General features: G+C 42.0%; 1 protein-coding gene across 3 annotated transcripts in view; it reads left to right on the top strand.

Moving 5' to 3' along the window:
* Positions 1-27,978, top strand: part of sept9b (septin 9b) — a 66,356-nt gene that overhangs the window by 1,477 nt on the left and 36,901 nt on the right. The window contains exons 1-2 of one of the 3 annotated variants that reach the window (XM_044028138.1): positions 10,424-10,514; positions 24,303-24,965. In XM_044028138.1, the coding sequence (XP_043884073.1) occupies positions 10,493-10,514; positions 24,303-24,965 (685 nt within the window). In that variant the 5' untranslated portion in view covers positions 10,424-10,492. Of the gene's footprint in view, positions 1-10,423; positions 10,515-18,423; positions 18,644-24,302; positions 24,966-27,978 lie in introns of those variants that run through there. The other 2 variants (XM_044028137.1, XM_044028139.1) reach the window with 2 other exon arrangements.

Raw genomic sequence — 27,978 nt, 5'->3', positions numbered from 1 at the left:
GTGTCTTTGGTCGTACGTCTATAAATCTCTTCACGGAAAACATGTTTGGTCCGCGTGTGAGCCGCCTCATGGTGTCACAGATGTGTTAAGTCCTGCAGATGTGAAACAAGCACAGAGCCAGATGAGGGGAAATACCAAAAAGGCGTCACAATAACTCTATAAAAGTGACCAACATGTACCCACAAAACATGTTCAAAGCGTTTAGTTTTTTTGTACATCGTCTTTGGGTTCATTACATCTGTGTCACTCTTGCTTCATTTGACATGCGAGCGCTGTGTCGTGTCACTTCTTGGATCACACGAACAATACGGCTGTCGTGTAGGAAAGTCCAGTGAGACTGGAGCTGGACTTACCCGGGTTGTTCTGTAGTTTCAAGTACCGTGAACTTGAGTGAACAGGGAGAGCCAGTGGAGTGAACTCACTGTTCTTTCTCCTCCCCCTCCTCCTCCTCCTCCCCCTTTTCTTTCTATCTTCCTACGCATGAGAGAACCCAGTCAGCTGTGCTATATATTCTCATGGTTGGGTCATTTTTGAAAACAGACTTGTCCTCAGCCTGAATAGTCCTCTTTGTGCTGGTTCATCTTTCATGGTTGGTAGGAAATGATATAAAAAGTCAGGCAGGCATATCTTGATGTTGACCTGTGGTTGGACCACAGGACGCTGACCGGTGCCTATAAAATGACTTTGGCTATTGATGTAGTTTAAAATGAAAATTAGTTTCTATTCATGAAAACAATTTACTTTGTCTTGACTTCCTTTTTTTTTTTTTTTTGATGTTAGAAGTGTAGACCAGTGGGAAAACATGTGGGAACGCATTCTCACATCTGCCACTCTTACAAGGAAATAACTTATTATTAACCATGTCAGAACTCTGCAGCAGACCAGACGGATGAAGACCAGGACTTTGTGAAGCAGATACTAGATTTTGGCCCGATACAATACACGACGGGCATAGCATATTTAAGTATTAATACATTTCTGATGAGAATAGACACAGATTCTGTCTGCATCCAAATCCAGTGGCGGAACGAGTCAGTGGTAAGGCAGGTTGTCTTCCAGTTGAAAGGTTGGGGGTTTGATCCCTAGCTCCTCTAGTCAACATGCCAATGTGTCCCTGGGCTTTGTGTACTGTGTATTTTGAGTGGTCCAGACTAGAAAAGAGCTATATACATACAGATGTCATTGACCATAGCAATGCTTTAATGATTTAGTCATTTTATTTTTATATTATACTCATATCGTGGCATTATCCTGCACATTTGAGTACAGCGTTTTTATAATGACAAAGTCTGAAGGGACACTGTGAAAGTAATTTTAAGATAATTCTCTACACCTGAATCTACAGTATAGTTTCCAAGGACTTGAAGGAAATTAAGTATGAATGTCAACTCTTTTTTTTAAAAAAAAAAATAAAAAAAGGTATCCCTTATTTAGCCAGGAAGGTCCCATCGAGACCCAGAACCACTACTTCCAGGGAGTCCTGGTCAAGATGGCAACACAAATATTACAAATCAATATAAAACCATGTCTGATATCAAACTCACAACAGAATATAATCACGAAAAGGAAGTAATTAAAGTAGAGTAAAAACCAAAAAGAGTAGAGAGTGATGCCTGGACTGTATCCTATGTAAAAGTGTGATTTATTGCTATTATCATCAGCTAAGCATGCTTTAATTAAGCAAATAGCTAACTATTTGCTTAATAGTATCCACAGTAATTTCATCACGTCCACAGGAATGAAATTTCATTGAAATATACCAAAGAAATGAAGCTTTGGTTTATATAAAAAGTAAATAAATAAATAAAATAAACAAGTCACTGTGGTAGGAACGCTCACCGGCCTCCATTGCTCGACTTCTCATTACTCTTAAACAAATAGATATTTCTCCTGTGCTGTTTCCAACTCATCTCTCTCTCAAAAAAAACAAGAAACCATCAAGTCATCCGTCCTCCCACTAATCCACACCACAGGTCCCACAGAGAACCTGCACATCAGTGAAGTCAATACAGCTCTTTCTTTCTCTTCAACAATGGCTCCTCAGTGACAGTGGAGCCGGATTCCCTTCAGTCTGAGTCATGTGTTGGCCCGCACTGCTGCGACATGTACTGCGACTCCCTGCGATAATCACGTCGTCTTTGGAGACTTCATTCTTCATTCTTCACTGGTCAGTGTCTATTTCATTCACGACGTACTGTAAGAGTCAAGCTGCGGACCTCTTCCCCGTCATATAATCCTAATCGCAGTAAAACCTCCGCTCTCGAGTATTAAACTGCTTTTACCGACATAGACACTGGTTAATGAACAAAAGTTTTTCCTCAACAGAAGGTCTGAACTTCTTTCCCCCTGGATAAACCTTTCCTCTAATCCTTTCCCTCTGACTTCAGAAAAGTGAAACTGTTTCTTTTTTTCTTCCATATTTTTATTTCTCAGCTGGGATTCTGAATAAGCTTAGCTTCGGGCTCTGAAGTGCTGACCCATGCGCCCACAAAGCACGTGTACACGGCGGAGCGTCGTGCACCCTGGCATTTGTGCACAAAATCACGCACGCGCACTTGTGCGGATGACGCAAATATGACATCATCTGCCACAGTGTCAGAGTTTCACGGCTATAAATAGAGACGGACGGTGACGTTGCGGCTTAACAAAACCTCCCCGTGAATAACATAAGGAAGAAATCGGGCCATGTCGCAGCTGGTTATCGTGATGAGCAGCCAGCCAGTCGTGAATGATCTTTCCACATGCTCATTACAGTAACACCTGATGTTAAAAGCAGATGCCATTTATTTACCGTGAGCTGATTTTGGTGTGACTGATTGTTTCATTCATCTTTGCACTTTCTGTTGTACATTGAAAGAGATTTAACTTTTCATTTCACCGTTTTTATTTATACTTTTCGTGGTTTCAAGTGTTTTCTTAAAGCCTTTCCCCTTTTTTTTTTTTTTTTTTTCAGGAAATGTGACCGACACTATTTTCAGATTCAACTCAGAAAAAACTTTTTTTAAAAAAGAAGAAATATTTGGACTGCAATAGAAGGCACATTGAGAATTTTATCACCCCCCAGCTCTAAGTGTCATTCACTCACTGAACTGCAGAACAACAAACTAATAAATCATCTGAACCAGTCTTTGATATTTGTTGTTGCTCATGGAGTTTGATGGACGCCGGCATCTGTAATGTTGCCTCTGTAATGTTATTTTCTCTGATGTTAGTTTATGTCAGATATAAGTTTACAGTATGTTGAGAAAGGGAACGCTCATTAAATGATTGAGAGATTTCACATTAGGGTCCTTTCACAGTAACCTCATTTATTCTTATCTGATTTTAAAACGTATTATTTGGTGGTACCATTAAAAAAGGAGTGTTTTCAGATCAGGAAATTAGAACACTCATTATGCAACGCGTGTCCGTTGCATAATGTATATTACGTAAATGAGTGTCTCACAGTTTGTTCGTTTGGGACGTGCTCCTTTGCCAGACCTCTCGTGAACAGCTCGTGTGTCAGGATGTCGCCGTGTGCGTCTCTGTGTGCGCACACACGTCTTCTCTCTGCACATGTGTTTGAGTGTGGAGTAAATGTAGACTGTCTGGGTGCGGGCTGTGGCTTTAGACATCAGGAGCTTGGCATGCTGATTACAGAGTTCTGAATCCACAGGGAACCACAGGAACTCTCTCTCCCTCTGCCCCACTTTCTCTTTCCAGCAGCATCTCTCCATCAGTTCGGGCTAATTTGCAGGGATGGAGGTGAAAGCAGTCGGCCCCAGGGCTGATGTGGCCGAGGTTCTTTTTGCGTTATGATAATCGGCCAAATCTGTGTGCAAGCTCAAGCTAATGCAGTTATCTAACGCACAGTTAAACACTGGATATTCTAATAGTCCAAGGCAAAATGAGGCATGTTGCACATTGTAGCACATACCAAGCACCGCTGACAGATTGTTTTTGTTACAGTTTAACAAATCTCATATGGCTTTGTGAAGCCATCATTTCAGGCTGCTTTTATTCTCGCTTCAGTGCCACTTAAAACCCCCGACATGATGGCGAAAAGATGCCAGAAGGTCTGCCTGCAGAGGCTGCTTCTGTATCTGCAGTATCTGCCTACATATTTATCAAGTGCTCCAACAGACTGCCGTCTTTCCCCGAAAGGGTTCTGGAACTTTGAGGATATCCTATTTTTATGTAGTCCACTGCCAGCTCCCTCTCACATCTAATGATCGCTTTATGGTAAGAAAGGAAATAGCCGGTAGTTTAACCACAGCCGTACTGGGAAAGACAGACTCGTAGACTGCACTAGCAGCAGTTTCACAGCCTCCAACAGTCCCATTGACCCCGAAAGTGGGATTTAAAGTGTCAGAGAACGGGAAGACAGGAGCCTGTGTGAGTTATGGCTTTAAAGGGATGGGGGTTTTCTTTCAACTTGGTTTGACTGGAGTGGGAATTGTGTTTTTGAGTGTGTGTGTGTGTGTGTGAGCCAGAACAGGGGCATGAATTGGTTATCATCATAACTTTCCAGGTTGTTGCTGCTCAACGTCAGTAACATGGGCCATGAGTTGAGTTTTGCCCAGGCTTTGTTTTGACGACCGAATTTACGAGCTGTGAAACATCGTCAGAGGTTGAGAGTGTAATTATAGAGGTCAGTGTTTTGTGTGGACTTTTATTATACAGTATATTATTTGTAGCACTGGGGGACATTTTTTGTTCTTTCTCATTTCACGTCTTGTTTTAACTTTGACCGCACTGGCAGCAGAGCTCCGGGGACGACAGTGTTGTTCTGTCAGTCCACCACTTTCTGAGATAATTCGCCAAATATCGAATGGATTGCGCTGAGATTTTTAACAGAGGATGAATATCCCACCCACTTCCTCTCTCGCCATGATTGCATACCTGTGAAAAATTATCCTTCGTTTTATTTTCTGTTCAATTCGGGAACATAAAAACATGCTAAATATGAAACGCTAGCATTGACTGATTGTGAGTAACTGGTATTTATCTTAAAGCACCACTTGTATAAGTACAGACTCACAGAGACAGTGGCTTCGCTGCGGAGACGATGCACATCTTCAGTGATGTGTCTCACATGTGTGTTAAATGGAAGTGAATCAGTCCAGCTGATATCTACATATCAGCTCATGAGAGAATTACAGTTCTTTTACTGTATCGTAGTCATTTATCCAAGTTGACTGATCTGCACCTATTATTTTCACTTAATTGAGTAGCTGGTGTGTATTTTTCTAATGTGAATCTTAATAAAAAATGACCTTTTGAGGCATATGGTGAACATTTAAGTGTAAAACTTTCCAGTGGTGCAAATTAGTACACAGACATAGAGATCGACCAGTGTGGGTTTTTCTGTTGCCAGTGCTGAGGTCGATTTTTACAAATCAGTGCAGCCGATAGCTGATACTTCAATTTTCTTTCTTTTCCCTCTCCATAAATATAACAGTGGAAAAATAACAAATTATGCGCTAAATTGCTGGTGTTGAGTATAGAGTTCAGTTGAACAACACTAACTATTGTGCTCACAGACATTTGTTTTAAGACATACAATTTTCTGAGAACAAAAATGTGTAAACTTACTAAACTACTAATATTAAATTGTTCAACATATTTCAATACAAACACAACATATTAAAAACGTCAAAAATCAGCCTGACCAACTGAGAAAGGGGGTTTTCCTGACGTCTTGTTCCATAGACATGACAATGATTACAATTCTCAGACAGTCACTCATACGTTTTATTGAGTCCAGGCTCACTTAACCCAGCAGGTCAGCAGCTCAGATTCTGCGTCTCAGCACGGAAATACCACAACAGATGATGATGGGAAGCAGCCTCAGTGATGCTGCTGTTTGCATTTACCACTTTTGAATGATGCAATGTAAAAAAGGAAAAGCACCCAAGTCAATGAGGTTATATCACAGGGCAACAGCAGACCGTGTATCCCCCAGCTCAGATTTAGTGGGAATCATTTGTTGGGCCATGTGGATGCCATCAAGCCAGTCTGGGGAAGTCTGATTGGAAAATTGAGATACAATCAGACTCTCTCTGATTCCCAGATTGCTTTAATGATTCATACTTCTTGTCTGATGGTGTCTGAATAACTCCTGGGCTTATTCTGGATGGTACATTTAAGACCGCAATTTGTCAGCGATGGATACCAGATTTAAAAATGTAAACTTGCAGTGGGTCTTGTAAAAATATGTGAAAAAAAAAAAAAAAAAGAAACTCCACAATGGCTTTGAAGATCAGTTGCTCTTTGGTTTTAGCCAAATTCAGAACAGATAAAGTACTTGATATAACAGAAGTGAAATCTTTCTGGATTACGCAGTGTGGATAACCTGCACAAAACCTGTGTGTGTGTGTGTGGGGGGGGGAATTAAAGTGTGTAACACCGTGTAAAGCAAATGCAGATGTACTCCTCTTCACACATTATATATGTTAGACTGAAAACATGTGAAACAATGACCTCTGTGGAGTAAATACTTTTGAAGTAAAAGCATAAAAACAGTTTATCTACCGTCTTCTGTGTGTTATTTTTTTTAGGCGTGTCTAAAAATGCTGTATCAGCGGTTCTTTCTTAAATAACTGCACCTGTTCCTACACTAGAATTCCTAAAGATGAGGAAATGAAGTAGAGAAGAAGAACCGGACAATATGTCGTTAAACTCCCTCCAAAATTGTGAAAACGGGACGTTTGCGTTCATATTCTATACAAACGCTAACAAGCTGTGACATTTGCGGACGTTGGTCCTCATTTAAGCGAGTAGACCAGAATGTGTTTAGCAGTCAATTAGGGAGAGAGATGTTGTTAATGTTTGTTAAATATGATCATCAATAACAATGTGTTTAAAATTCATATTCTGTATAAAAACTGATGAAAAAACACATTTTTCAATGCAAACTTGGAAAGTAACACATGTTTTTGTGGGGAAACAAAGTCAGACACAGAGACAATATTCTAGGTAGCTCCTGGTACCAGCACTGATTCAAACAGGAATCATACCCAACCTTACACCTCATTATGTGATGGTGTTTTTTGACTCCACGCTTGACAATGTTTTGTGACTGCTTTGTGTGAATACAACAGGAACTGTGATTGGACTGGTGCTGATTCAAGAATGTGTCAGTGGAAGGGAAATATCAAGAAAGCTTAAGAACAAATACATCTCTCGCTTTATTCAGTTATTTAGCTTGCTGATTTTGTTTTGCCATGTTATCTTCATGTGGATATAAAACAATGTCTCGGCAGAAATTGGACTTGGTGTCAATGATAAGCTACATAACAGCGGCTGTGATTTATTCAAGAGTCTATAAATAAGTTGGCCTGCACGTACAACATAACAAGCAGCTTAATCTTGTTATTTACACATGTGCTTTCCCCCAGTGTGACGGGTAAAATTACTTGAATAAAAAAGCCTAATATCGTACATATTAACAAATAACATGAGCAGCTCCAGCTACTCCTCCCTCCCTCCTTCTCCTCATCTCCTTTATCCTTCCCCTCCATTTACCCTTTTCACTACCCCTCCTCTCTTGTTTTGTTCCCTTTTATCTTTATATTTTCCTTTCCTCTGTTCTCTCTCCCTCGCTGTACATCGATGCCCTGCAGGCGTCCCTACAGTGTCGGCTGGCACGACGCTGGTCAGTGTTTTGTTTTTTTTGCTCAGCTGTTATGTAACTAAATTTAGCATGTGTGAGTCACGCGTGTGGTCATAGGTCACGCTCTGAAATGATGGCTTATATAAATGTTCACCCCCAAGGCTCACCATCCACTCTCTTACCCAATGTGTGATACATAGATTTCATTCTGGCCGTGTGTGTGTGTGTGTGTGTGTGTGTGTTTCTCATTTCTGTCTCGCATAAGTGAACAATTGCACGTGTCCGCCTGCGCCTCGTGAACATCTGCCTCATTGTGGGAGCAAATGTAGACTACATATTCGTTCTGTGTGTTATCATTGTGTGTTTACAGGATACACTGTCATGCAAGAAGAATCTACTCAGATAACACTTTCAGTGTGTGTGTGTGTGTGTGTACTGTTTGTTACCTTTTTAGGACCTTTTCGGGCATAAATATTGACCTTGTCAGGATCAGGAGTCCTTGTGGAGACTAAAAAACCTGGTCCACATTTTTGAGGAACTGCTTCAGTTTAGAGTGTTTCGATGCAGGGTCCTAAGAAGAACAGCTGCACTAATCTGTGTGTGTGTGTGTGAGTTCAGTGGGAGGGTCTGACTGTAGGTTGGGAAGATGATGAGTGGAAGTGGTGAAAGGTATGAGTGGGGGAGGCGAATCTCACTCTGTTATTTCTGCATCAGCACATGTGTGAATTATGTCTTTCCTTTACTGTAAACTGCTGCAAGGTGCCTAACCCCAAAGCCTCATCCAGGTTACACTGGTGTGGACAAATGGATAAAATCAAATCCCATATAAATACATGAATTCATAGGACATAACAATTATCTCACATGCCATTTCCTGGTGACTTACTTTAACTTTAGGTCCCCACAACATGAGTAATACCTGGAACACACACAAACACACTGGAAGCTCATCACATATGCACTGTATATGTATGCATGTATTGTAAAAGCTATGTTTGTGTGTTGTTTGACATCAAATGCATGAGTTTCATGTGTTTTTCGACCCTTAACCCCGTGATTCGACATATTCTTTTTTCTGGAAAATAACCACAGCAGCCACGTCTCTATTTTTAAACCACACAAACCAGCATCCTGCTTTCCATAAGGATTTTACACCAAAAGGCTCCGACAGATAGAGTGTTATTTTGATATCTCGCTCGATTCATTACAGTTTTGTTGTCTGTGTTCCCTGCTCTCATAGAGAGAGAGTTTTTTGCAGCACTGCATGTTTGGAGGTCATATCTGTTCCTGTTGACGTCTACTGCCTTTGTGCGTTTCTGTTTTCTTTGCAAGGTTGCCAAGCATTATTAAGTGGGAAGACGTCCATTCATATGGGTGTGTGTGACATTTTGTTCTGGGTTCAGAATGGCGACCGGACTCGGGACCCACAGGAATCTGAACTCCCATTTTTAAAGCCTCGAGATTCACATTTTGGCTGGCACCATGTTGACATCAGTGACACTGAAGTAGAGATGTTCCGATACCATTTTTTGCCTCCTGATACCGATTCCGATACTCATGCTGTTGGTATCGGCCAATACCGAGTACAGATACCGATACCAGTGTGTTAAAAAAAAAAATGCATACTATGCCTGCGTGTGATACTGTGATGTTATTATTAAGGCCTTGCTCAGGTTCGGTGCCTGGACTCCAGTACTCGCCGATACCAATACCAGCATTTTCTGCAGTATCGAAGGCTTTTCCACTCATGTGCGCCGTGATTAATCGTCTATTTTCCTTTTTAAACGGGAACACATGGGAAGTATAGGCTCATTTTCCCATAGACCTTCATTCAAATGGGGTCACTTTCTAGTGGATGTTCAAGATATTATTATTTCCTGGTTGGCTTCCGGAGGAAACCAGAAGACCACGTTCGTTTGGTTTATGTGCAGTTTCTAACTTAGGCTTTCTTCTTGCTCAAGCTGTGGTGTTGTTGTTGTTATGTGTAAATCGGATGGACATGCTTGTCTTCCGGAGAAAGAAAGTAAAAGAGGAAGTGAGCTGTTGAGCTGTGTCTTCTCCTTTTACACAAGAACAACTCTGTGTGTGTGTGTGTGTGTGTGTTGTAATGTCTTGTGTTTCTCACTGAGATAAGGACTTGCTAAGTGGCCATTGAACCTGTCAGAGCCAATGGTGTGTGTGTGTTACAGAATGATGATGCATTGTTTACAGGACTGGGATGAGAGATGCTGGGATCCTGTAACTCAGGCCGTATCAGTTTGGGCTGAAGTGTCTTCATACGATGACTGTGGTGGACACTCTGCTGTTTGTGGGGCTTCTACGTCCTGATGATGACACAATAGAAGTGTGTGCTGTTGGTTTACTCTTGTAATAAGTGCACAGTGAGTTTATTTTCACATGAAGACCTTTGGTCAAATGGGGTGAGGCTCTGTTTCAAAGCCATTAGTGCAGCTCCAAAATCTGAGAGAGAGTGAGAGAAAAGTGAAACACAGAAAGCTTTACTCTCGTGGGAATGGAAGTAAATACGGAAGAAAATGAAAAATAGAACAGCTGAAAAATGAAGAAATTGCATGTTGTTTATGTCTGGAATAAAAGCCGACATATATGTGAACGAGAGCAAAGAAAACAAGAGAGGGACTCCATGTGAGTAGCATATGGCTGCGGACGTCTGCTTCCCTCACTTGTTATCCTGACAGACTGAAGACATTAAAACTTGGAGGAAGTAAGAGCAAGGGAGACAGAGGGAGGAGAGAGGGAGGGTTGAAAGAGGGGGACCGGGTGACTAAGTCAGGAGAAAGGGGAAGTCTCCATGAAGAAAAAAGGGAGGGAAGGAAAGAGAAGAGAGGAAAGAGAGAAAAGGAGAGGTTACACGTGGTTATTTGAGGTAACTGTTGAGTTATGGAGCGAGACAGAATAGCCGGTAAGTTGTGGCTTTTTCCAAATCAATTGACACTTTAAATATTAATCCTTGAGAAGGAGTTTTTTTTTGTCTTTTTCTTTTCTTTGTTCAACTTGAGGGGAAGTTGCAGAAGTGGCAGTTGTCGTCTCAAAGCCACCCTGGTTGTGTTTTGCTTTGCTTGGATCTGCCGTCTTAGAAGCGTCTTGTCCGTATGTTCTGTGCCTCGTTTATTTCTCAATGATGTCTGAGCTACAGACCAGAATTCTCTCTCTCTCTCTCTCTCCCTTTATCTCTCTCCTCTCATTCTGATTGAATGAACAGCTCACTGTGAAGTGCACACAGTCACAGTGTTTGGCCGAGCAGCGGCGAGTAATACTCATGTGATGTGCTGTCAAAGACGACGTCTCGGAGAGGCGAATGATGCATGATCTTCCAGTGCAGTCGGTGGCGGCTGTGCTGTAATTGGCAGCCTTGGGTCGAGTGCTGACTTACAGCTGCAACCATATAGCGTTCACAACAACGAGCCCTTCAATAGAAGTTTAATTTCCGTCATCTCGCGAGTGGAATTTGAGCCGAGTCCAGCTGTCAGATTAAGTCTGACTGACACACATGGTTTATTTTAAGTTACGGGGGAGCAAGAGCACAGCTCATATGTCTGTTAATATGAGTTGGTATTTCAGCAGACAGCAGGCTCTAATAAGGAATGTTTAGTTTGAATCAGCGTCCTGTGTGTTGTCCTGCATGTGTGGCATCGGGACTCTGCCCCACTCAGGAGCCTCTGCCCTGGTCTGTTTGTCATCAGCAGCTCCACTTAATCAGTAACTGAAGTGGTTTTGAAAGTGTTTTGCTCAGTGTTAATGGAGACCCAAAACAAATAAACAGTAGGGTTCACGCTGCACTCTGAGAATAAGGGCTAATCCAGCGACGATTCAGGCTTGATGTCATGGTGAGCGACGCTCAAACGCAAATTGGCTTGTAATCTGACCGTTAATAAGATGGCTGTGCGGAGTGAGCCATAGGATACATACTGTACAGACGAGGCGTAGGGCTCTTCACTACCACTTGGTGGCAGTGTTGCAGTGTCATTTTGTCCTCTGTCGTGCAGCCACCATTTCCAAAAAGGTCTGTTATATTATTCCATGTGGATGATTCATATTTTTGCATTTTGTTTTTGGTAAATGAGAGGCGGCGGAAGTAAAGACTCCCGTGTGGGATGAGGACAGTGTAAAGTAAGTAAACAGTCACTCCCCACCTCCTTCCCCTCGCATGAGGAAGTCCTGCATGGGCCGAGCTACTTCCTTGTTTCTAATCTGTGATGTGTGGTTCTGTTTAGACCTGTTGTCATGACTACAGTGGCTCCCTTTACCCCGTCCACCCCTTATCCCTGCAGACTTTGTTTTGATACTGATAGGAGCTGAGGCTGTGGCCGCTGACATAGATGGCCTTTTCACGTTCCTGATTGTGTGTTTGCTTTTGCATCATCTCCACCCTTGTCTCTCAGGGCCTTCTCGTCCTGGGCCTGTTTGTGGGGGTTCATTTAGCTTCGGACGTCGCGTGGCGAGGTTTGTTTATGTGGCCATGGCGGCAGAAATGAACGTCAACAGTGCCAGTTTCAGTCCGTCAGAGTTCACTGCACTCTTTAAATCCATGGGGATCGACTCATTTAACAAAGACTGAATATATGTGACCCTTACAATGCCCTTGTGTGCATTTCAGCAGGATGGAAACGTCGCAATAAAAGTGTGTCAAATAAATAAGATATTGAATAAATTAGTGTTGGATTCCACACCTGATCTGAAGTGATCACGTCACAAGTGGAATCCACTTCTTGTGGGTTCCTGTGTGAATCACCTCTTTCGTGACGCGGTAACAGGTAATCCACCATCTTCACTTTGTGTGAACGACAGCCAGCAAAGTGCACAGTTGCCCTACATATTGTCTGGTATCTACTGTACGTCTGTGGATTAGTGCAGCGTGGCTTCCTGCCAACATGGTGTTGTTTTTGTTGCATGACGGCAGTTAATGGAGCTCCACTGGACACCTCGTCTGCCACTGTCACAGACCACACTGACTTGTTACAATGACTAATTGGTGACATGCTGTCTTTAAAACACATCAGGGACAAAGGGAACAAAAAAGTGTGGTCTAGGAACGAAAGCATTTTTTTGTGTTCCGCCAATTAAGCAGTAATAAAATCTGTCTTGTCTATTGAGGTGGCATTAATTGCAGTGTTTGTGCGGTGCCTGGTTAGCAACAAGCTGACAACCATAAAAACAGTGATTCAGTAATTGTAGTTACAAGCGGGACAATTGCAACCATCTTTAAGATGGTAGGAAACTTCTCCAATGAAATAAGTTGATTAAATCTCATTTGACTTCAATGCCAGGAGCCACTATGAGTTCCTGTGTATATCCTAAAATACTGTACATTATTTCTTTGATTCCTTGTGCAGTGAACATGCGAGACGACAAGCTGTGTTTACTTGTGCTTAAATGGTACTTTTAATGTTACGTGAGAGCATTGTTTCCCTCTTTTCCTTTGCAGACATGATTCAGAAAAGGCTGCAGATGACGTATCCATGCAGAACCTTGTGTACTCGCACCCTGAAACACACGTGCATTAAAACCCCACCCACCTCCGCAAAACACCACAAACCCCGCCCGAGTTAAAGGAAATCAAGGAAATCACTCAGCTCTCCATGTTCCATAAAAGAAGTGTACAGGATATCCTCTATGAGTAAACGCCCCACTGCCCTTCCACTATCTCACCTCATATTGTTTCTCAGATTATTATTTTTTTGGTTGTGATAACTGAGAGAGTCATGAAAACAGCACAGGCAGTACAGGAAACTGACCGGGAAGCTCCACCTTCATTCACCCCGAGGGAGGATTTCTGACAGGTGACATTTTTCAACATGATGGAAACAAACAGGTCAAGCCAAGGGTGATTGTTCATGAGCAGTGCCACTTATGGTTAGCCAGGGGCAAAAGAAACTTCTCCAATGAAGTTTTTTTGAAAGACATTGAAGGCAAACTGAAAATCAAGTAATTGTACATTAATTACAGCATGTGACGCTATTTTATTTGACTATTTAAAAAAGACCCAAACCTTTATCACCTCTCAGGTTGCACTGGAAAGGGCAGGGAACCAAATATGCTAAGCTCTAATCTTCACAGTTATGCATGCTGTATGTCAGGACAGGAAGTTTGTTTGAGTGGTCAACAGCTGAGCTACCATGTGATACCCAGGTTGTGTGCGTGCAGCAAGATATCATAAACTCCATGGATCCATGACTCAAATGCTACTTGTGCAACAGTTCGCTGCGCAGTGATACTATCTAAGTCTCGAAACCACTGCAGTCGTGTTGCTGCCAGCAAAAAACTGACCACAATGCTTTCAGGCCAATTTAAAAGCTTACTATGAAACAGCCAGGGATAATGGTTTTTCCAAAGAGCTGTCATTTTAATAAAAACATATGTATACTGTTTGAACTGTGGAATAGAGGGATCTAGGTTAAAACAAACATGTATGTGCTATGGATGCCTGTGTTCGGTAAACACGCGTTGCTTCTCTAAAACCCTTAGTTTCCATGAAATACTGTTTTTTTTTCTTCTCTTCATTCTTTCATCTCTTAAGTTTGTACATTGGTTTCACTACCCCTTCAACATTTCCACAGTGACACATATAGGTCAAGCTTTTAAAAGGTGACATTTTGTTCAGATGTAACCCGAAACCACGGACACCACAGCTCATGTGTGCAAATAGAAGTAACACACAAATAGAGAGAGTGGGTTAGTGCAACATCCTGTCAATAGTTGTTTCTGATTCAGCTGGATTTCCTGTGACGAGATGACAAAGCAACCAAGTTTAAAAGATTCCAGGCAGCATCATATAAAAATAAAAGGAATGAATTTAACGTGTTGATGCATTCTTGCAAGTGAAAACTGAAAAGAAGTTCAATTCATAATGCTTCTTAAGTTTGAGAATGCCAGGAAAGGGAAGTTTTCCCCAATTTCAAAAACACATAAGCTAGAAAATGATAAGCCAAATATAATGTTATTATGCCATTTTACATAACCAACGTATACATCAAATAAGAAAGTGAAGAAAAAGGTGACTTCAATCACGCATCTGGCAACTTCAATATAAAGAGTCAACACTTTATTTCTCAGAATGGTTTCTTTTTTTCATTAGGGTTGCACGATGTTATCAGTACGATCTCGGTGGCTTTAACTCTCTTACGAGCATCAAGATAGTCAGGCTGCGTGGACTTATATTGATTTTATGGCTGTAGAATTGTCAAAACATGATTCTGCTTCTCATTCCAAGATAACTTTCTCTTTCGCCGTTATTTAACCGTTTAGGAATAAGCTGCTGTCACAAACTTGTGACACGTCCAATCTAGTCTGTGATCTGACGGTCGCTCTGCGGAAGTCCTGAGGCCCAAAGCTCGGTTTCTCTGCTTTCCAATATCCATCCATCCTTCCGTCTTGTACGACTTTTTCCTCTACATGATGGTCGCACAGAGTGCTGTGCCAATTTGACATTGGAGCGGGAGGCGGCGTCACACCTTGGACAGATCGCCAGTCCACAGTTTTTGAGTTTTCTAGATGTCACAAACAGTCTTGGAGTTACGGTAATGAGAAGTATACATGCCAAATCCCTGCCGGATGGCACAGAAGGGTTCAAATGTATTATCGGGTATCGATATGACTAATGACTACAGCGGTTATCGGCCCAAAACACTACCGATATATCACCATATCGGATATTGGCAAAATTGTGCATCCCTAGTTATTTATTATTAAGTATAAAGCACAACTGTGGTGCTTCACAGCAGAACGATTTCGGTGAGGCAGATTTATCGTGCTATATGTAATTACCGCTGTTTATTACTTTACAGTGCTATTTCAGGGGCACCAGGACACACAGACGCAAACAAACACACCCCGTGTCCACAGTCACATTTAAGTAACCACATGTGCACAGGCACATATTCACAGACACATACGTACTTACACACTCGGGCCCAGATGTTGTTTTGGAGCTTTCCCTCGTTCTGTTGCTCGGCTTTTGCCTCACAGCCAGCGCAGAGTGTGTGTCCATGTTTAGATAAATACACACTTGCTGGTGGAGGTGTGCATTTCACATACCATGTGTGCTGGTTTAATTGAATACTTGTGGCATGCGGTTTACAGTGCACTTGGGCCGGCATGGGCACCGAGGGGCCACATACTTTGTAACATTCAGCTAAGCAGAGTGTTAGGCCTGAACAATTCATTTGAAACAAATCACAACAGTTTATTTGTTTATATTAAATTGTTCTATGTTCTAAGCACATTTCAAAATGAAGTTAGTCAAGTTTTCAACCTCGTTTTTTACAAAATGCTATCGTCATTATTATTATTATTATTATTATAGTTTCATTGTGTAGAGTTTAGGAGATGCTATCAACATAAATGCAAGACAATAATTACAATTATGTTTTCATTCATTTATCTCAAACTAATCTTCCATGGAGTCTGCCATGTGGCACTGTGATAAAGTTGTTTAAAAAAACATGTGCTTTACCCATAAATCATAAACAGGTTTTGATGATTATACATTTTGAGATTTTCAATGAATATTGAACTGAAGCTCACTTATATCACAAGTTATATCACAAATTAGGGATGAGGTGAAAGGTCACAAACAACAATATTCATGTTATAAATGAAATGAGGGGAATATTTATTCATTTGAACCCTTAGAACACAGCAATATAGTGTCTTTTTTTTCATTTTCACCAACTAGATAAACTCACACCTGAGCAAAAGAGTTCTCACATTTTTTTTAAATCTGATCAAATTTGTGAAATTTGGAAATACGCCACAGTTCAAGGTTTGGCTGGCTTGAACAAAAACAAAAGAAAAAAGGTCTATTTTGTCACTTCTGCACAATTATCACTACTCCCGTTTAAAAAAAAAAAAAAGCAATTAAAAAAGAATCATAACCTTGACGCAACGACACATAAGACACATTTTGTAAACACACACCCCCAGGATGTCCATATAAGGAGTTGTGTATTATTCCCATGGCAATTCACCAGGGGAGCGCCCATGAGTTGGTTAATGCTTTAATAGTATTTAAAAGTATTTTACACAGGTAAAACACAGGTATGATGTACTATGATGTGTGATGGGTATTATGTGCTGTCTTACTTTATTGGTACAACAACTAATTGGACAATATTTGACAGCGAGCTTCTCATGGGACGTTTATTTTACCCACTAAAGTTCCCGATTGATGTGTACATGCAAATGCTGTGCAAACACCAGCTCCATACTCCTGTTCTTCATCCTGAAACACCTTTGCAGCAGTTTTATAAAACAACCAGACTGCACCATAAACACACAGTGTTATTCTGTGTCACTATCGACCTTGTAGGTGTTAGGGTTAGGGGCCGCTGGGTGGGCCGGGGGATCCTGTTGAATGGAGCTTTTCATTCTTATGGGATTTAAAACCTCTAAATGAGCCTGTTTTGGCTGTTTTGTGCTTTGTTTTTGGTGGTGTGTGACAGTATCTCCTGGACGCTTGGAAGTGGAGATGGTACATTTCTGCTGACTTTGCTTTAATTTCTCAGTTTCGTTTTGAGAAATGATGGGGTGTCATCTTTTTTCATGAACTTGTTTTTGTGGAAGTGGTCATAGTGGCCGAAGATAGGGGAAGATTTATCACAAACCTCATTTGCCGTTCTTGTCTGGACCCAAACAGGAAGCTGCAACTCACTCGTGGCCGACCCGTAATTGCAGTGTGATACCATCACTATTGCTTTGTGTCTGTGCTAGATTCCCCCGATATGAACGACTGCAGCACATCACATGGAGAGGCAGCTTTGATCATTTCATCACTCTCACATTATTTTATCAACACTTTTTTTAAACTGCATTTCTTTGTTCCTCAAAGAACATTCACCAAAACAACTTTAAGGGCCAGTAGTGTTAACATACCCATGACATCAAAAAGCCTGCTTGTCATCACTGTTCCTCCCAGAAGACGTCGTCAGTGCTACAACAACTTCTCTAATGTGTTGAACATGCTCAAATTCCTATTTTGTTCCTCACAATTGTCCGTGGGGCAGGTTGGTACACGATTCCCACTGTGATTGCCCAGAGGCGCTGTCGCATATCTCTAATGTCAACTTTCTCTCAGGCTTTTTGTTTTTCTCACAGAACAGCGGCTTGATCATAAGTGGATGCAAGGGTTTTACGCTGCATGAGATTATGGGATGGTTCGAAAACCAAAATGCCACATCTGGACCTTTTTGCATGTTCACATTTTCATTCATTTAATGCTATTTTTGTCATTTTGTCAGTTTTTAGTTAGAGAGTAAGGTTTAGATGGAATGAAAACATACAAAATACCTTAAGATGCAAAAAACATGTTATTAATACACAATTTAGTGATGCCAGCATGTTTTGTAAAGGTCATGTCGCCGTAAACGTAAGCCTCAAGCGTGGTCCTAAACTCTGATCCTCCTCCAGCTTCTTAAGTCTGTTTGCAGAACCACCGTCGTAACCAAAGGGATTTTGTGTGATTACAGGTTAACGTTGCTAAAGTGATTGTGTGACATGTTGTCCACTTTCACTGTCAGCGCTGCTCGGAGGCTGAATGAGGGAAATCAGATCTGAGAGCACCTTGGGTCGTTAAAGGGTCTCGGGGTATGACGGGGCCTGTTGTCTACGTCAGTGCCTGCGCGTGCATGCACGAGTGTGTGGGGGGCAGGGGGAAACACACACACACACAAATACACACACAGAGTATAACACAGGGCATGAGGGAGAAGGGGGAGTGTGTTTCTCGCAAAAGGGAAGGGAGGAGAAGGGAGGAGGCTTGCCTTCTCTCTCTCTCTCTCTCTCTCTCTCTCTCTCTCCAGCCCAAATCCAGTGACACAGAAAAGTTTGTTGGTGGGAAGTTCGAGAAAATTGCTCCTTTTAAGAAAGTTGTGGTGCTATAACTTTCTCATTGACTCTATTTGTGGAATTTGTTCAGAATTAACGAGTGGCTGCTTGAGTGTTGAAAGACGGAAGATTTGTGATATCTCATGACTGAAAGGATGTCTGAATCTGGAGTCAATCCACACTTGGAGGGGATTATTTCTGATTTTGAAGGTTTGTAAATTTGCTCTCCACACATTTTTACCATGGTCAGACTGACCGTTTGTGGAGAGGAGCAACATTTGTCAGACAGACTGTGTTTGTGAGCTGTGTGCACACTGACCAACATCTTTGAAGGTGTGTGTGTGTGTGAAGGTTGCTGTGTGTGCGCATGTGTGTAAAGTATCTTGTAGTATTCCTGTGACTGGAAGAACTGAGTGTGTGTGTGTGTGTGTGTGTGTGTGTGATAGTTACTGAGTTGAAAACAGGGTGGTGGGGCATATTCCAGCCAAGTCCCTGTAGTCTATCATCTGTTATTGATTATACCCAGGTTACGTCAATAATCGACACAAACACAGTGCAGACACTGCACTATTCCAGCACCGGATAGCTCTCAGCTTAAAGCACAGTGAGGGAGACAGTGGAAGACCTCAGGTCTAAGAGTTAACATCTGTCTAACACTTCATGCAACATTCAACAACAACTGTGTCTCTTCTTTGTTTCCCTAAGTCCTTGTGGCGCTGGCATTGATCCTTTTTTGTCCTCCGTTTCCACTGCCATTCATTTTTTCTCTTTCCTTCCCAACTTCTTTCCTGTCCCTCCTCCCCGTCACACACGTCCCCTCGGCTACGCTTCGGCCTGATGGTCACAAGTAAGATGTTGACAGCAGAAGCTGTATCTCGATCGCTTGGGCAAGCTCAACTTTAATAATAAATGTCGTCTCAACATAATTACCAAATGACTTTAACGAGCAGTTTACATTTAAAATCATTTCAAGTCGACTATTGTTTTAAAACAAGTGCTTGCATGTTTCACACCACCACCATTTTATGCCAGATCATTGTTTTCCAGTACATTGCACTGTGCTGAATCTCACACTGAGGGTTAAATGGGCTTGAAGGGAGGAAGGCAATCTCATTGGTGAGCACATCAAAGATGTAATAATGCTCTATAGATGTGTGGACGTGTGTGTCGCTGTTACAGTGAGTGGATAATTGGAGCATCCTTAGAAACTGCACACAGAGACGATGATATGATCTTCTACAAGGAACTAAACTAACATATACTGTAAGTTACTCAGAAAGTAATCAAGAAAAAGCCATTATTAGTATCTTCACAAAGGCTCTGTTGAGTTCCACTTTGTTGTAGCTGTGAATGCTAAACTGAGCTTTGTGTGCAGTCTGAGGTGTTCTGTTTACAAGTGTCATGTTGTTGCTCCAATTTGGAATGTGGAAGCAGAGAGGAAATTGATGTAGAAACAAAAAAGAGTGCATGTGTGGTGCAGTTTAAAAACCTGTAGCAGAGGCCAGTCAGTGTGTACATGTCATTCTGTTCTGAGAGCAAATCCTACATTGTGTTATATTGACTTTACATAATTATGTGTAATATAGTAATATAATCCCATACAGCTACTGTATAATTAAGTTCATTAAAAAATGTTTTAGTGTTTATTAGTGTTCCGTGTTTCAGAAGTAACAAACAATGCTTGGTCTGACCATTTTAAATTCTGCTCTGAGGTCACAGAGCTTCAGTTAATCCCACTCTACCTTTGTCTTGGTGTGTGTCAACAGGTGTTAAGTGGAATGCAGCCACTCGCTTTATACCTTCTCTGGGCACTGATGTAAATCAATCTGTTCATGAGCAAGATAGTTAACCAAAGCTTGATCAAAGGAACAGAACAAGGCTTTACCTGTCGAAGGTTATAAAGCCTGAAGCTAAGCACCAGGCCAGTTATTTAACAGCTGCCTGAACTTAACTCTCTCTCTCTCTGTGTGTGTGTGTGTGTGTGTGTGTGTGTGTGTGTGTGTGTGTGTGTGTGTTCGGTGAAAATGGTTTATTGGGAGCCTCAACTTTGCAGAAAAAATAATATTGTTACACAACCTCTGCAGCAACTTCTTCCATTGTCTCTTTTTACACATTTGTACACTTAACAAGCCTGAGTGGTTATCTGCTGCTCTGGCCAACACCCTGTATCCAGCACATACAGAGTCATTGAGCTGTGCTGCCTCTGCTTAGCATTAGAAAACAGGACACCAATATTACAATTTCAAAATCGTTTTCCTGTATAACTTCTTCATAACGCGCGAGTCAAACGCAACTATCTTTAGTGACACAAAGGACAAGGAGTCCTGTATGAGATGGTCTGGTCTTCACAGAGTCCTGATCTTAACATCATGGACTTAACACAAAAAGGCAGAAGACACAGAACCAACCTCAGTCCACAAAGGAGCTCTGACAAGGTCTTCAACGTCCTTGAAATATGCTTGCTAAATAATTTGAGAAAACATGCATAGATGTCAGAGTAATTACATTATTGAGTTAGTGTTTTTTCCCCCCTCCTTCTGCACGATGTATAAACACAAAAAATGAATAAATCTTTATTTTTAAAGATCATTATAAAGCATTATCCTGCATGTACGCCGTACCATCACATAATTCCAGCTGCAACGGGGATGATAAGTGGCACTTTTGTCTTGAACTGTTTTAACCTCCTCATTTGTCACACTGCAAACTTTGTTTCTCACACTCCGGTCTCCTTTCCCCTCCTTTCTCCCTCTGTCCATCTTGTCTCTCCGTTTGGATTCCTCCCTCTTACTCCTCACTATACTTTATTAGCGCCTCTGAGTCGGGATGATACTGACACTGTGTGTTCATTGGTCAGCGTGTCCTTGACTAGGAACTGCAGATGATAAAGCGGCAGCACCTGGTCCGTATTAAAAACAAATGATGAAACAATGACATGACATAGATTTCCTTCATATTTGCTTTTGTTGCACCAGTAATCCTCGGGCTATTGTCAGTGCTGCGTTATCTTCCCACACTGATACACAGTGAGGTGCTGGACACTGAGCGACAGAATGATAAGTCGTGGAAGGACCTGGGGAGATGAGGCTCCTGGCTCCTGTTAATGAGGTAGACTGGACCTCTCGTTTTTTTCCAGCTCATTGTCTGGGAATGCTGTTTTACTGGGAACGATATTTCATCCATATGTCAATCCCACATTCATGCACAAACACTTACAACATTCAGGCAAAGACTAGGTCTCACATTTTGCTTTAGCTTAATACAAAAAAGAGACACTACTGACCGCATAAAACAGAGAAAGTGTGGTTTATGAGTTGAGTGATAGATTAAAGCTGAAAGATTCACACTCATTTCTTCCCTTAAATCACGCAGAATAGTCAAAAATACTTTGTTACGTACAAAATTCACATATCTGTACTTTACTTTGCAACCCTTACTCCACTACATTTTCTCTAACTGTCTTTGTTACTCATTTCTACCAAATAAAATCAGACGAGGACGAGTTGGTCTGTATTTTTATGGAGCTTTTCTAGTCTTGATGAGCTGTTTACACTACACTACAGTTCTGCCATTCACCCGTCTTTCATACCCATTCACATGGACAAGCAACTGGCAGTGACGCGATGTCACTAATAAGAATCTGAACAAACATTTTGCAACCAGAAATACACAGAAGCACCTACAACCAGGCACCTAATGGTTGATACCAGCTGTCAATCACACTAATGTCTACTTATAAGTGCTGAACCACCTGAAACTAGTGATTAAGACATTAACTCCGCAGGAAATTGTTCATCTCACCTCCGGATTCTCGTCATCTAGCAAACCGGAGGACTACGTCCACTTTTTATAGGTGGTTCACACATTTACTGCTCATCAAATCTGTAAAATAAAAGTCTGGACTTGAGGTGCAGAGACTCCCGGAGACGATCTCTAAGACGTTTGAGTCTCAGAGACGCTTTGAGTGCATCGCAAACTTTCAGCTCCTTATGAAACCCGCAGGCCGATTCTGGCAGACGGACTTATTCTCTGGCCAGAGTTGAGAGTAGCCACAGCCTTGGAATCGTAAAATCAAGACGGAGGAAAAGCAGGGGTAACAAGCACACAGTCCAGAGACGTTGTCGATGTGGACATCACTTGCAAATTTGAGTTTATTTTCATATGTAATTATTTTTGTGTATCATATGAAAGGATGTATTTTAAAGCTGTTTCATGAACAAACTTGTACAAAATAAGCACAAGGACTGTGAGAAAATGAAGTTTTAATGTGTTTTGGCTTTTAACACTAAAGACTCTTTGTATGGTTATTAAAACAAATCCGCACATTATGTACGTACTGCAAAACTATCTGGAGTAGCTATAGCTTGCCCTTACAGCCTACAGTACTTTGCAATGAAAAGAAAGCCACAGATGAAAAGGTAGCCATGCTTCAAGGTCTACATTGCCGGTGTTCAGGGAGGGATGGGGGTTAAAGAGATTAAGAACACAAATCACTGTAAACTGTGAGACGTGAGAGCCGATTCAGTTGTTCATGTGGTGAACGAGAATGACCTTGGTGTGCTCGACTCAGATAAAAAAAGAGAGAAATTCAGGCTGCAGCCTGAGTTTTTGTTAGGGAGTAAATTGTATCAAATGTCCACCGTGTTGGAGTGAAGCAGTAAATTAGATTAGTGGTGCCGGCTGATGTGCGTAGGGAGGCGGCTTTGATGTGATTGTGTTGAGCTCTGCGTCCGCTAACGTTGTTTTGGCTTTATGCAGAGAGCAGCGCTCTGCTGGGACATGGCGCTCGCTCAGAGGGTGGAGCTGCTTAAGAATAAACACATATACATTCCCGAAACTCATACTCACGCGTCTTTACAAGCCCTTTGAACAGAACTACATATAGTTACACAAAGTAAAGTGGTGCAGACTCACCACAGGCCACAAACGGATCAAATAATCAAATTGAGTTTTGGATCATTGGATACGGTGTATGATCTTGTATGCGTGAGCGGACTGGTCCCACTAGTTTGTCATTACGATAGCAGCTCCTGGCCACTGGCTTGGCACAGCAAGTCCATAATGGGAGTTAAATGCAAGTCGACTTAGAGCCAGTGAACTCTTCCTGGAGGCGATTCCATCTCTCTGTATCTTCGTCTTGGACACGGTGCTATTTTCTCACACCACAGCCGAGGGGAAGGATGCTCCTCTATGTCCGTGCTCATGTTGCTCATGAACAAAATGCTCAGCTGTGCGTTATAACATGTCGTGTAGAACACTACAATTGTATAGGGTCGTGCGCCTCGCCCGGCTCATCACTAAACAATGCATGAATCAACTTAAACATGTTAAACGCTGCAATAAAAAAACCTGGTGAACGCAATATAATGAGTTATGGCTCCATTTCTTTTGTTTTGCTGTTTTTTTTGTGTTGCCACCAAAATTGCCAACAACGTGTTAGGCTACCCCACCCTCAAACCTCAGGCCTTTTACTGCTTTGATTCTGCTCATAATGTCTTTCAGAGGAACAATTTGCTCTGTTTAATGCTCACTTATTTGGTGTGACCTTTTTAATGAACATGCTATGATATTGTTCCCGCCGCCTGTAAAAGCTTTATAGGGGAAAGTTGAACACATTTTTGGTTAAGAGACTGGAAATCTAAAGACTGACTGTGCTTTGAAATGTTGTGCAGTGATAAAGATGCAGTCCTGGAAAGTAATGTAGTACATTTACTCCAAACTTAAGCAGCCTGTAATGTATTAGCTCTGTAAGTGCATGAATTATTATAACATCTCCAGTCCTCAAGAGACAAAGCATCACATTTATCACACATAAACATGGAGAATTAAGAGATCGTCTTCTAATGTTGTCACTGTCCTTTACACGCAGCTCTGAAGAGGTCATTCGAGGTAGAGGATGTCGACACTTCAGCTCACTCGTCCCCTGGCTCTCGTCGGACAACCAGCTCCCCTCACCGCAACGCCATGTCACCTACCAGCATCTACTACCGTGACCTTGGCACGGCTGCTGCCAACAACAACAACAACCTCAACTACACCCAACCTCGGTCCATTATGGGTGGAGGAGGCTCCAAGACCCCCGAGCCTGTGCCGCGCCGCTCTGAACTTTCCATCGACATCTCCTCTTCAGCCAGCAAGCATGTGGATAACATCACCAGCCCCGCTTCTGCACGCTTTGTGACCAGCAGTGCCCTGAAACGCCCTGATGTCCTGGGCCACTCTAAAACCCCTGACATGAGCCACAAGAGGGAGGTGACTTTCGCCAAGCCGTCTACTGACTCGTCAGTGATACGGCGCAATGAGGGCAACAACAACAACGGGACCAGCCGGACCCTCGAGCACAATCATGCTCGCAAGTTTGAGCCCCCCAGTCCGGGGGATATACGTAAACCTGACATCAGCATCACCAGAGCTCCTCCTGAGAACAACGGCCACCACCCACACCATCCCAATCCACACCACAACACCATCGTGACGACCTTCCGCTGCTCCTCACCCAGCCATGCTGGACGCAAGTCTCCGAACCCTGACAGTAAGTTTGCTCTGACTATGTTTCCTGCATGTCACAGTCACACCTCACACCTGCCTCTGCTAATACTGCTGAGGATTTGAGTGCAACAAAGAAGCATGAATCTGTCATTTCCTGGGAAAACGGTGAACAAAGTTTATTTTTCTGTTTCATATGATAAAGGCTGTGTGCTCACTCCACCTGAGAGTCTCTCTGGCTGCTTTCCAAGCTGCTCATCTGCTTTGGAGCTTCGTTCATAGTTGCAACCAACATAATGGCACACACAGTGACAGACAGAAGCAGTCTTGTGTGAAGTACCTAAGAGGGATTACAGTGGTAGAAGTTGAAGTAACTTTTCATAATAATACTTTGACATTTAAAGTTAGGATTCAGCCATGGTGGCTCAGTGGTCGGGCGAGTTGTCTTTCAACTGGAAGGTTGTGGGTTCAAGTCTTGGCTCTGCTAGTCTATATGTGTCCTTGAGCAAGACACTTGCAGCATGTGAATGGGTATGAAAAAGGAGTGAATGGCAAAACTGGAGAGTGGAGTAAAAGTTGCTAGAAATACAAATATCTGTATAAAAGTACAGACATGTGAATTTTGTACTTAACGAAGTATTTGTGCTTTGTTACATTCCAACACTGGACAAAAGAAAGAAGTCTGGTTGGTTTGTGTTGACAATTCCTTCCAGCTAGTGGGTACTTATCACGGAGAGTATTGTATAGAATGAGTAAAAACCTTATACTTTATGATGTTTATATAAACTCTGTTTGGCTTCATGCATATAATCTGAATCAGACCCTAATAGTGTACCAATTAAGCAGAGCAGTGTGTCAGTGCTCATTACCTTGTGTGTTGGCTTTAGCAATGTTTAATGTAGTGTTATGTCATTAGTGGAAAATAGAGTAAATGGTTTTTGCTCAGGTTAAAATGAATTACATTTTCCAAAGCAATGAGGAAAGGGCAACTTTTCACCCATGGCTGTAGACTGAGCTTATACTTAAACCCCACTCACTTACAAAAAACAAAAAACACTGTCACATTTTCCAGATTTCCTTTCGTACGCACTCTCATTTATTCAAGCCTTTCCTTCTTACTTATTATCCTCTGCTCCGTCTCCACTCACACTGAGGTAACAGGCGGACCCATGTATCAGATCTCTCCGGCCAGCAACAGGAGTGGCTTGTTTGATTCATTTGATGTCTGTCAGTAACACAAGTAAGCGTGTCCTTGGAGGCCTGTCTGTCAGGAACAGCAGACTGTCTGTCTGTACTTGTGGTCATCCATGTCTGTTCTTAATGCAGAATCGGAGACGGTGTGGTTATTATTTTTTTTTTGTTAAGTGATGAAAGTTTAACCTTGGCAGCACTACAACTGTATACGGCAGTTAAATAGTAATTGGCGTGAGATTTACTGTACATGTGTATGTGCAGTGGAGATATTCGGCCAAAGGGTTATTGTGGTCCTGCTGTTTTTTTTTGTTTTTTTTTAAATAACACGCACTCGCTGTCCCTCTTGAATACGTCTAAACCAACAATTACACTTTTGTAAACGATTACACAGCATGATGATTAATCGTTTACTTATTTACACATTAACATAAATGAAGGTCACTATCTCACTCACTCACTCATTGTATAACCCTTTCACACAAGGGTCAGCTGACATAGGGTGAAAGGTGGGGTGCACCCTGCTACAGGTCGTCAACATACAGTCTCTGACCTTCTTGCTGTGAGGCAACAGTGCTAGCCACTACTGTGCCGCGTGGCCCCGTCATGGCATCATGTGAAACTTAAACCTCATGCTTTGATAACACACGCAGCTGTTGCGGCGCAACATCATTCTGCCGAAATGTTTGTATCCGCAGCTGATGGAAGTTAGTCCAAAATTCACTCTTGTGTTTGGTCTCTATTAACGCCCGAGGGACACATCTGGCTCAGCAGTATACTAACTGTGTCCAGGTTGTGTACAGTGAGCTTTTCCATGCTATTTTGCCACAAACATCTGCCTCCTGCAGTGAAATCTAAAACAATGAGTGATGAGAAAAGAGAAGAAAAAAACGTTGCACAGAACCACTTAAGAGCTTATGATGTTTTGGAGGTTTATGTGAGCTGCTGATCCATGTGTGATCCCATTCACCTGCTTGTCACATTAAAAATATTGTTATAGCCACTCTTAGAATCGCTGCTCTGCATTATTTTGTCTTAAAGGGACAGTTCAGGTTTGTTCAAGTGTGGTTGTACAGAAAAGAAAGACAGACAGATTCCCTCACTGAATAGAGTGCCTGTAATAAAAGTTTATGATATCCTGAGGATAAGTTGGCTGTTTTTTTTCTTGAGGTTAGACGGCCTGTTCCTGCTGGAAACTGAAGATGGTCACATTTTTTTCTTCCCCTGCACCAAAGTACAAAGAAAGAAATCTGTGATTTTGTATATTATGACAGACATGCAGTTTTTAATCCACTGCTGCCTTCAGTGTTTTAAATTCTTTGTTCAGATTTACCTAAGTGGCACAAACTTACCAAACGTGGCGGCTCCTTTGTCCTCTGCCTTTGGTTTGGGTCGAGTGAGCAGTTTGTAAACATTAAAAGTGGGCAACGTATTCTTTTTGGCAGCCATGTTGTCAGTGAGAGCAAATGTCCAGGTCGGTTCACAGTCACTGTTGACATTTCAAAATAACCCGAACTATACCTTTAAGTTCCTAAACTAGACTGTAAAACAGCCGTTTAAAGGGAAAACTGTGTCTGTATCACACTGAATAAATCAATGTCCTCACATTAACCACCGATTACATAATTAGCTCCTGATGAATCATAATGAGTTTTGCTGATGTCGGTCATTTGAGGTTTTGTACTTTGTACTGGCTCTAAGCCGAAATAGCGAAACGTCTCGGACATACAGCACTTTGTCATGTGGCCATTGTTTGATCAGCATATTTCCCACAGTACGTGTTAACACTGTCCTCATGTGTCGTGTTGTTCCACTGAATAAAAGCATTCATTTATCACCTGTGCCTGTGCTGAAGGTTTTACACGCCT

Source organism: Solea senegalensis, linkage group LG6 (assembly GCF_019176455.1).
Source record: "Solea senegalensis isolate Sse05_10M linkage group LG6, IFAPA_SoseM_1, whole genome shotgun sequence".
Taxonomy (NCBI): Eukaryota; Metazoa; Chordata; class Actinopteri; order Pleuronectiformes; family Soleidae; genus Solea; species Solea senegalensis.
This window is presented reverse-complemented; position numbering and strand designations above follow the sequence as displayed.